At 29.0% G+C, this 12435-nt stretch overlaps 1 protein-coding gene across 1 annotated transcript in view; it reads right to left on the bottom strand.

Moving 5' to 3' along the window:
* Positions 1 to 12435, bottom strand: part of LOC141294301 (CLIP-associating protein 1-like) — a 57806-nt gene that overhangs the window by 35817 nt on the left and 9554 nt on the right. Inside the window, exons 2-8 of the mRNA XM_073826373.1 lie at positions 8788 to 8852; positions 8517 to 8620; positions 7324 to 7491; positions 7186 to 7232; positions 6913 to 7083; positions 3937 to 3957; positions 2010 to 2117 (exon numbers count right to left, since the gene is read on the bottom strand). Coding sequence (XP_073682474.1) covers positions 2010 to 2117; positions 3937 to 3957; positions 6913 to 7083; positions 7186 to 7232; positions 7324 to 7491; positions 8517 to 8620; positions 8788 to 8852 — 684 coding nt within the window. The remainder of the gene's footprint in view (positions 1 to 2009; positions 2118 to 3936; positions 3958 to 6912; positions 7084 to 7185; positions 7233 to 7323; positions 7492 to 8516; positions 8621 to 8787; positions 8853 to 12435) is intronic.

The raw sequence follows: 12435 nt of genomic DNA on the forward strand, positions 1-12435 counted from the left end.
TGTGTTATTGAGACATATTGTCAACAAACAGTTTAAGGGATTTTAGTCTTTTCTTCTGTTCAAACAGACAGAGCTTAATGCGCAAAGCTGGAAACAATAATAAATAATATTTTAGTTTTATTTATATTCACTTTTATATGTATTAAATTTTTTTTGTAACATTTTGAATTGGCTTTTATTTTTACATTTTCAGGAATCATTTTAAATTTAGTTTCATTTTGAGTAATTTTGTTACATGTTTTTGTCTTTTTTATTATTATTAATAAACATTATAATTATTTTTACTTGATTGTTTTCATTTACTTTTTAGTTTTAGTATTTGTCATTTTAATTAATTTAATAATTTAATTATTACATTATTTAACAATTTAATTCATTTATAATTAATAGTTTACTGTTTTACCTTTTTTCAGTTTTAGTTTAATTTGTTATATTTCTGAATTGCCATTTTTATTCTTTTTCATTTATATATAATATTTTTTTAATTTTTGCATTAGTTTTTGGTTTCAGCTTAATATTTTCAGCTTCATTCAGTAATTAATCTTAATTTAGTTTTATAGTTTTATAATTTTTTAAATAGTTCTAAATGGTTTTAATTTAGTTTATAATCTTTTAATTTTTACATTATTTTTATTTTGAGCTTAATTTTTAGTAATTGTGTCATGTGCTTTTGCCAGTTTTGTTAATTTAAATTTTTGTTTGAAATATTTCTAAATATTTTTGTTTTACATTTTATTTTTTTATTCATTTAAGAAATATTTTACATATTTTTTAGTTTTAGTAATTTTTTTAATATTTCTGAGTAGTTACATTTTTACATTATTTTTCAGTTTTAGCTTAATTTTTAGTAACTGTTATGTTATTTTTATTCATTAAAATTTTGTAAAATATTTTTATTATTAGCATTTTTTTTAAATCTAGTAATTAAGCTTAGTTTAGTACTGTTATGTGTTTTTGTCAGTTTTCTTAATATTTTTTTTAAATATTTCTAAATAGTTTCAATTTATTATTAATTTAGAATTTTTTTAGCTTATTTTTTAGTAGTTTTGTCATGTGCTTTTGTCAGTTTTGTTCATTTTTTTAATATTTCGAAATATTTTTAATTTATTTTATTTTATTTTATTTTATGTGCTTTTTTCTTCTTTTTAAGTATTAATACATTTTTTTCCAGTTTTATTTTTATCTCATTTAGTTAATTTCATACTTAAACTTAAAATTATTTCAGTTAGTTGCAAAGCAATATTTAAAAATTGTTTAAATCATTTTTGTTATTTAATATTTCTATTTTATTTTATTTTAGCTTTATTTCAGTTAACAATAACTATACTGGCTGTAAATAACTAATAAAAGGCATTACCAAGAGGGAAACTGAGTGAACTGACTGGATTTTGACAAAAAAAACAGAGATATGAAAGCAAAATCATACTAATAACAAAGGCTGAAAGCAATTGCAGCAGTAAATATCAGTGATGCGCCTGATGCAGTGGATCATGCTTTCATAACAGGACGCATGCAGACGTCAATCCGTGTTTTACTCCGTACCGTGAGTTTTAACCCCCACCGGATTAGCCGATCTGGATCCTTGTCGCAGGACAGTGAAGAGAAACTACATTACCCATGAGTCCATGCATCAGCATAAACTAGCGCTCATCTAAAGCATGCTGATGTTTATGAGGAGGCACAGGAAGAGAGATGGAGTTCATATGTCTTCATTAAGAGGGACGTCAACCGAAAACACACCAGAGCCACATTATACTGGAGTATAATGTATATTACACTGCAGCCAATGATATTCAGGCATACTGTACATCTACTGATCAAGGTTTATTATTTGTTTAAAGAGACAGTCCACCCCAAATGAAAACACTGCCAAACACAATCTTTTTTTTTGGTGAACTATCCCTTTAATTGTCTTCATAATATTCCTATCATTTCTGTGTTAAGATATTTGATTGACAGGAATAAATTCTACAGGACAGCTGAATAGGATGATGTGATCGCAAACTCACGTTGTGATTGGGACATAGCTTTGGCTCGGCTCCGCCCCCTGCTGTCCGTCACAGGAGCTCCGCCCACAGCTGCCTTCTCTAAACTCTGTCGCCTAGTTCGGACACGACCTGCAGGAGAGCAGAGGAAAAATACGAAGCCGTAAAATTACGGATGAATGCAAAAATAATTTTAATAACTGCTAAATAAATGTAATATTTTATAAATATATTATATATTATTATATTAGATATAAAAATGAATTATAAATATTTCATTTAAAAACTTAAACTACAAGATTTTTTAAAATACAAGATTTTTTGGCTATTAGTACGAATATTTCTAACTGAAATATAAATGTATAAATATTAAAGAAAATTATAATAAAAAGATTTAATCTGAAATCAAAATGAACTGAAATAAAGCTGAAATAAAATAAAATATAACAATTTCAAATAAAATATAAAAATTATGAATTAAATAGTTAATATATATTGAGAATAAACAGAAATATTCCAAATAAATATCTAATTTTATATAATTCAAATAATCAATTTTAAAACACAAACACACACACATACGCACATATACATATACATACATATATATATATATATATATATATATATATATAAACACTGCTAAATAAATCTTATATTTTATAAATATATTATATATTAATATTTTTAATATTTAAAAATATATCATAAATATTTCATTAAACATTTCAACTACAATAAAATGTTAAAATAATGTAAGCTATTAGTATACATATTAACTTAAATAAAAAGAATTGAAATATAAATGTAGAAATATTATAAGAAACTTATAAAATGACAAAAGCACATCAAATTTCTAAAATTTCTACTGAAATCAAGATGAAAAATGAATAATGAAGCTGAAATAAAATATTAGAACAAAAATAAAAACTTTTTTTAAATGCTTTTGCAACAATAATTAGAAGTACAACAATTACTAATAAAATTCAAATAAAAGCCAAACTGAAATAAAATGATTTAGAAATATAAAAAATGAATAAAATTAATAATTAATTTAACAAGTTAATATTTAAAAATATACGTATATTTCAATTATTACTGACAAAATATTATAACAATTATATTTTAAAAAAATACTAATAAAACTGACAAAACCATGTAGAATGACTACAATTTTTAAACCAAAAATGACAACTGTATTGAAATAAAGTTGAAATTAAATTAAATAAAAAATGTGAGAATTTTTTGTTAAATTAAATAATTAAAAAATAAATTTATATTTATAACCAAAAATAAACAAATAAATATCCAGTTTTATATACTAAAATTATATATATATATATATATATATATATATATATATATATATATATATATATATATATATACATATTATAATGTTATTTGTAATAACATATTATTAAATTATTATCAAATATTCATTAATTTAATGTTTTTTGATACATTTATATTTTAATCCAAAATATTAATTTATTATTGATTACTGACATAGACAGACATTACTTATTGCACAAACAACTTTACAATCATTTAACTGTGCAAACTGATGCACACATGCACCAAAACCTAAATGCAAAACCCAAACACACTTTTATACATTTAGACTTTTATACTCAAAGACAGTGAAGGCTCATGCTGACTGACATGAACATTTTCAATCCGCTTATCCAAACACATCATACTCATATAAATGCTGGAGAATGTGTATCTATATGTTCTGAGTGACTTTGTGTAACTTATTTCACATTATTTCAAATTATCACATGTTGACGAGACAGAAATGTTTAGGGTCACACTAGCCAATAAACTACAACCATTTTCTGTGTAGGCCTTAAACAGACAAACAGACATCTCAAAAACAACATTTCAACAGAAAATGACACAGAGTGAAATATAGACAGAGTAGAATGATAAGACACACACATCTTACCCTCCACATTACCAGCCGCATCTTTGAGCAAATAAGAGCAGAGGTACAACAGAAGACAACAGCGTCAGCGCGTGTTAGAGGAAACTGTTTTGGGATAAAGTGTGTTATTCATCTATACACCCTCATATGAACGTGTGTGGAGTTTGTCAAAACTCATGCTTGAAATAAATCAGCTTATATCAACCTGATGCAAAACATTTACTTTTCTGTTGATAAACATAAAATAATAATATTAAAATGCACACCACTGGATGATTCAACATGACGATTCACTTTGATATTTTGAGAATAAAGTCAAAATATTACGAGAATAAAGTCGACTTTTGTAGTATTTCGACTTCATTCTCTCAGTATTCAGACTTCATTCTCGCAGTATTCAGACTTCATTCTCTCAGTATTCCGACTTCATACTCGCAGTATTCCGACTTCATACTCGCAGTATTCAGACTTCATTCTCGCAGTATTCAGACTTCATTCTCGCAGTATTCAGACTTCATTCTCGCAGTATTCAGACTTCATTCTCTCAGTATTCCGACTTCATACTCGCAGTATTCCGACTTTATTCTCGCAGTATTACGACTTTATTCTCGCAGTATTACGACTTTATTCTCGCAGTATTACGACTCTATTCTCGCAGTATTACGACTTCATTCTCCCAGTATTCCGACTTCATTCTCGCAGTATTCCGACTTTATTCTCGCAGTATTCCGACTGTATTCTCGCAGTATTACGACTCTATTCTCGCAGTATTACGACTTCATTCTCGCAGTATTCCGACTTCATACTCGCAGTATTCCGACTTTATTCTCGCAGTATTACGACTTTATTCTCGCACTATTACGACTCTATTCTCGCAGTATTACGACTTTATTCTCGCAGTATTACGACTCTATTCTCGCAGTATTACGACTTCATTCTCCCAGTATTCCGACTTCATTCTCGCAGTATTCCGACTCTATTCTCGCAGTATTCCGACTGTATTCTCGCAGTATTTCGACTTCATTCTTGCGGTATTCCGACTGTATTCTCGCGGTATTCCGACTTCATTCTCGCGGTATTCCGACTTCATTCTCACGGTATTTCGACTTCATTCTCGCAGTATTCCGACTTCATTCTCGCGGTATTCCGACCTCATTCTCGCAGTATTCCGACTTTATTCTTGCAGTATTCCGACCCTATTCTTGCAGTATTCCGACCTCATTCTCGCAGTATTCCGACTTTATTCTTGCAGTATTCCGACCTCATTCTCGCAGTATTCCGACTTTATTCTTGCAGTATTCCGACCTCATTCTCGCAGTATTCCGACTTTATTCTTGCAGTATTCCGACCTCATTCTCGCAGTATTCCGACTGTATTCTCGCAGTATTTTGACTTCATTCTCGCAGTATTCCGACCCTATTCTTGCAGTATTCCGACCTCATTCTCGCAGTATTCCGACTGTATTCTCGCAGTATTTTGACTTCATTCTCGCAGTATTCTGACTGTATTCTTGCAGTATTCCGACTGTATTCTCGCAGTATTCCAACTTCATTCTTGCAGTATTACGACTGTATTCTCGCAGTATTCTACTTCATTCTCGCAGTATTTCGACTTTATTCTCGCAGCATTAGGACTTTATTCTCGCAGTATTCCAACTTCATTCTCGCAGTGTTCCGACTTTATTCTCGCAGTATTTCGACTTTATTCTCGCAGTATTTCGACTCCATTGTCGGAGCATTTCCACTTTATTCACGTAGTATTTCGACTTTATAAAGTTGCTGAAATGAAGTTCTTAGCAATGCATTTTACAAAGCAAAAATTTTGTTTTTATATATTTACGACAAGAATTTTACAAAATATCTTCATGGAACATGATCTTTACTTAAAGGAGAACTCCGGTGTGACCTAAAGTGTATTGAAAGTGACCTAAAGTTGACCTAAAGTGTATTGAATCATGATACCGAGTGTGAACGTACCATGCATATCTCATCTCGTCTTGTCCACTGCAGTCCGAAATCTGGGGTCAGTTAGCCGATGCTCACAACAGGTTGTCAATGAGAGTCAATAGGGCATCGAAGTAGCCATGTAAATAAATCACTGTTTTACGCCATTTACGAGGCACAAAGTAGCTCCACACTTCATTGGTAGACTTCCAAGGGCCCTGACATTTAAAACGAGACATTGAGAACTCAGAAAAAGCACTGGTAGTTTATTTACAAGAAGATTTATATAGACATTCCCCTTAGTAAAATCTCCGGTCGCCGCCATCTTGAATTTAGTCACGATAAGTCGAGTGACGAGCAGGAAGGAACTTATCAGGTTATCAACTTATCAGGTTGTAATTTCCTTCCAGCTCGACACTCGACTTATCGTGACTAAATTCAAGATGGCGGCGACCGGAATTTGTCTTTCAGGTACTGTCTGTATAAATCTACTCGTAAATAAACTACCGGTGCTTTTTCTGAGTTCTCAATGTCTCGTTTTAAATGTCAGGGCCCTTGGAAGTCTACCAATGAAGTGTGGAGCTACTTTGTGCCTTGTAAATGGCGTAAAACAGTGATTTATTTACATGGCTACTTCGATGCCCTATTGATTCTCATTGACAACCTGTTGTGAGCATCGGCTAACTGACCCCAGATTTCGGACAGCAGTGGACAAGACGAGATGAGATATGCAAGGTACGTTCACACTCGATATCGTGACTCAATACACTTTAGGTCAAAATCACACCGGAGTTCTCCTTTAATATTGTATTGACTTTTTGGCTTAAAAGAAAAATCGATAATTTTGACCCATACATTGTATTTTTACCTATTGCTACAAATATACCCATACATATTTATTATACAAAAAACATTTTTATATATGTAAACGAACAAATTAGGTCTTAAATGTCACACAATCACCTCATTATGGGATTGTCTGACTCTCTACATCAGTATTTACTGTGTTTACTGCTCTCCATCTCTCTACTCATGTAAGTGTTGGTTATTTTACCCAGAGAGGCGTAGGAACCAGGCGGCAGCGCTGAGGCTGAGCTGAAGGGGGCGGCAGTGGGAACAGCAGGCATTCGTGATTTGGCACTGGCCGCGGCGTTAACGTCCACATCGCTGCGCGATCGCTGGAGAGAGCCAGACGAAGAGGATCCGCGAGAACTCATGACTTTACCTGAGAAAAAAAAAGTTAATGCAATTAATTTAATAAAACTCTAGTATCGGGATAAACATACATCCATACTGCTATTATACTAAATAACATGCATATGCTCACTTTTGCTCAAGTTGCTCCCGACATGCGTTTTAGCAGACAGCGGTCGACTGTGAAACAAATTAAGAGTGTTAAAAAGATAGATTGGAGTGTGAAAGATCATTTGCACATCAAAGAGTCTGAATTGAACCAGTTTCTCACTTGAGGCTCTCCTGTGAGCTGGAGGACGAACGGTCGGACTGCGGCAGAGACATGATGCTGTCGGAGCTCTTCAGGTGAGACTGCAGTGCTTTCTGATAGGTCAGTTCCAGCGCCTGAAACAGATGCTCCGCCTCCTTACTGAAGTGGGCGTGGAAACCCCAGTAACATCTACAAAACACAACATAAACTCAATCTACAAGTTATCATAAGGGATGCACAATATAATCAATGACCATATTGATATCAGCCAATATTTATGTGTATTTTATTAGCGTCAGACCAATTAGGCTGATATTAAAGCTTATTTTCTGGTTTAATTTGTATAGGCTACACAGTTATTTGCGCTAAACCGCTATTAATCTACAATAACGATTTTGCATTGTAATCAAGGTTATTGTTAACTTAAACTAAAAAAACACTTGAAAAAAAAAAACATTTTCATAACTTAAAATAAATCTAGTAATTAAATAATTATTAAAAAATAATAATTTCTGCAGGTTGGCAAGTCAACATTTTTCATTTATTTCTTATCCATATATAGTATCGGGATATACTATATATATAAATTTACATATATACATATATACATATATATATATATATATATATATAGAGTCATTTTTTTAAATAAAAAATAAAAATAAAAATAAAAACGGCAAAAACACAAAACAAAATTGCTAAAACTTTAGCTACAATTAAAATGTAAAAAAATTAAATAAAAAATTCTACAAATTCACAAAAACGATTATAGCAAAAACATAATACAAAATGACTAACTGAAACATTAAAAAATCTATATAAATGTATTGAAAAGGTTAATAATAAAATATTATAAAATAACAACCAAATTACTAAAACTTTAACTTAAATTAAAATAAAATCACAAATCACAAAAACACAGAACAAAATTGCTACTTCAGCTAAAAAAAAAAAAAAAAAAAAAAAACACATTTAAAATATTATATTAAAAACATAAAACACTACAAATGTACAGTATATAAATGTATATCATATAATATTTATAATTTTTTTTAAACCAAAATCAGCTCATTTAAGTCTGCATTTAATTTTTTTTCCATTGAGTAAAAATGTCTATATCAGTGCATTTCTTCTGTGTTGAGATGATTTGGACATCAACAGTTATTATTATTATTATTATTATTATTATTAAGCACAACTACAGAATCACTCACTTTCTAGCGACTGATCTGGCCTCGGAGTCGGCATCATGAACTCCTTTCTTGATGGTGTCCATCAGGACAGGGACATGCCTGAGGAGACGAGAGGATAAAAAACACTTTTAGAGTCATTCAGCGGCTCTGCCAAACTCCGCCAACAGCAGAACATGAGCTGAAATCAATCAATTGGCCGAAACCCGATTCTCCATCCATTAACCGGGAAGTGCTGGCGAAAGCGAGGTGACATTGCCATGGCCAACATGTGGCTTCATCAAGGACGTCAGACTGATGATGATTTGATCTCATCCCTGAGACCCTTCATGGGATGAGACACGGACACTAGATCCTCTCCTGAGGACCAAGACTGTCACTGTGTCATCGGGTTTCATAAACCAGTCACGATAAGAGCTTTCCGTCTGCTCAGAGTTAACAGCAAAGCAGTCTGAAACTCGTTTGTAAAGCTTTTTTAAAAAATAGTTCTCTGAAAAATCATCAAAGATGTAGATGAGTTAGTTTCTTCATCAGATTTGTAGAAATGTGTCATTCCATCACTCGCTCACCAACGGATCCACTGCAGTGAATGGGTGCCATCAGAATGAGAGTCCAAACAGCTGAAAAAAAACACTGGACTGGAGTGGTGTGCATTAGTTGTGTATTATTGTGATGTTTTTAATAACAGTTTGGACTCTCATTCTGACGGCACCCATTCGCTGCAGAGGATCCGTTCGTTGGTGAGCAAGTGATGGAATTACAGATTTCTACAAATCTAATGAAGAAGCAAACTCATCTACATCATCTCAACTCATCTTAAAAGAATAAAGTAAAAATATTAAATAAAGTCTAAATATTTAGAGAATAAAGTAGAAATACTACAATAATAAAGTCAAAATATTTAGAGAATAAAGTAGAAATACTACGATAATAAAGTTGAGATATTCAGAGAATAAAGTCAAAATATTTAAAGAATAAAGTCAAAATACTCTGATAATAAAGTTGAAATACTACAAGAATAAAGTCAAAATACTCTGATAATAAAGTTGAGATATTCAGAGAATAAAGTCAAAATATTTAAAGAATAAATTCAAAATACTATGATAATAAAGTTGAAATACTACAAGAATAAAGTCAAAATACTCTGATAATAAAGTTGAGATATTCAGAGAATAAAGTCAAAATATTTAAAGAATAAAGTCAAAATACTACGATAATAAAGTCGAAATACTACGAGAATAATGTCGTAATATTTTGTGAATAAAGTCGAAATACTACGAGAATAAAGTCAAAATATTTCAAGAATAAATTCAAAATACTACGATAATAAAGTAGAAATACTATGATAATAAAGTCGAAATACTTAGAGAATAAAGTCGAAATACTACAAGAATAAAGTCGTAATATTTTGTGAATAAAGTCGAAATACTACGAGAATAAAGTCGTAATATTTTGTGAATAAAGTCGAAATACTACAAGAATAAAGTCAAAATATTTCAAGAATAAATTCAAAATACTACGATAATAAAGTAGAAATACTATGATAATAAAGTCGAAATACTTAGAGAATAAAGTCGAAATACTACGATAATAAAGTCATAATATTTAGAGAATAAAGTAGAAATACTACAATAATAAAGTCAAAATATTTAGAGAATAAAGTAGAAATACTACAATAATAAAGTCAAAATATTTAGAGAATAAAGTCGAAATACTACAATAATAAAGTCAAAATATTTAGAGAATAAAGTAGAAATACTACAATAATAAAGTCAAAATATTTAGAGAATAAAGTAGAAATACTACAATAATAAAGTCAAAATATTTAGAGAATAAAGTAGAAATACTACAATAATAAAGTCAAAATATTTAGAGAATAAAGTAGAAATACTACAATAATAAAGTCAAAATATTTCAAGAATAAAGTCAAAATACTACGATAATAAAGTAGAAATACTATGATAATAAAGTCGAAATACTTAGAGAATAAAGTCGAAATACTACAAGAATAAAGTCATAATATTTTGTGTATAAAGTCAAAACATTTAGAGAATAAAGTCAAAATACTACAAAAATAAAGTCAAAATATTTAGAGAATAAAGTAGAAATACTACAATAATAAAGTCAAAATATTTAGAGAATAAAGTAGAAATACTACAATAATAAAGTCAAAATATTTAGAGAATAAAGTAGAAATACTACAATAATAAAGTCAAAATATTTAGAGAATAAAGTAGAAATACTACAATAATAAAGTCAAAATATTTAGAGAATAAAGTAGAAATACTACAATAATAAAGTCAAAATATTTAGAGAATAAAGTAGAAATACTACAATAATAAAGTCAAAATATTTAGAGAATAAAGTAGAAATACTACAATAATAAAGTCAAAATATTTAGAGAATAAAGTAGAAATACTACAATAATAAAGTCAAAATATTTAGAGAATAAAGTTGAAATACTGTGAGAATAAAGTCGAAATTCTACGATAATAAAGTCAAAATATTTAGAGAATAAAGTTAAAATATTACAATAATAATGTCGAAATACTCTGATAATAAAGTTGAGATATTCAGAGAATAAAGTCAAAATATTTCAAGAATAAAGTCAAAATATTTCAAGAATAAAGTCAAAATACTACGATAATAAAGTAGAAATACTATGATAATAAAGTCGAAATACTTAGAGAATAAAGTCGAAATACTACAAGAATAAAGTCATAATATTTTGTGTATAAAGTCAAAACATTTAGAGAATAAAGTCAAAATACTACGATAATAAAGTAGAAATACTACGAGAATAAAGTCGAAATACTACAAGAATAAAGTCATAATATTTTGTATATAAAGTCAAAACATTTAGAGAATAAAGTCAAAATACTACAAGAATAAAGTCAAAATATTTCAAGAATAAAGTCAAAATACTACGATAATAAAGTAGAAATACTACGAGAATAAAGTCATAATATTTTGTGTATAAAGTCAAAACATTTAGAGAATAAAGTCAAAATACTACGATAATAAAGTAGAAATACTACGAGAATAAAGTCGAAATACTACAAGAATAAAGTCATAATATTTTGTGTATAAAGTCAAAACATTTAGAGAATAAAGTCAAAATACTACAAAAATAAAGTCAAAATATTTAGAGAATAAAGTCAAAATACTACAAAAATAAAGTCAAAATATTTAGAGAATAAAGTTAAAATATTACAATAATAATGTCGAAATACTATGATAATAAAGTCGAAATACTACAAGAATAAAGTCAAAATATTTAAAGAATAAAGTCAAAATACTGCGATAATAAAGTCGAAATACTACGAGAATAAAGTAGTAATATTTTGTGAATAAAGTTGAAATACTACAAGAATAAAGTCAAAATATTTCAAGAATAAAGTCAAAATACTACGATAATAAAGTCGAAATACTCTGATAATAAAGTTGAAATACTACAAGAATAAAGTCAAAATACTACGAAAATAAAGTCGAAATACTATGATAATAAAGTCGAAATACTACAAGAATAAAGTCATAATATTTCAAGAATAAAGTCAAAATACTACGATAATAAAGTCGAAATACTCTGATAATAAAGTTGAAATACTACAAGAATAAAGTCAAAATACTACGAAAATAAAGTCGAAATACTATGATAATAAAGTCGAAATACTTAGAGAATAAAGTCGAAATACTACAAGAATAAAGTCATAATATTTTGTGTATAAAGTCAAAACATTTAGAGAATAAAGTCAAAATACTACAAAAATAAAGTCAAAATACACTGATAATAAAGTTGAGATATTCAGAGAAAAAAAAAGTCAAAATACTCTGATAATAAAGTAGAAATACTACAAAAATAAAGTCAAAATATTTAAAGAACAAAGTCAAAATACTGCGATAATAAAGTCAAAAAAGTTGTCATTTACCAATTGTAACTGTA

This window comes from Garra rufa, chromosome 20 (genome assembly GCF_049309525.1).
Source record: "Garra rufa chromosome 20, GarRuf1.0, whole genome shotgun sequence".
Lineage (NCBI taxonomy): Eukaryota > Metazoa > Chordata > Actinopteri > Cypriniformes > Cyprinidae > Garra > Garra rufa.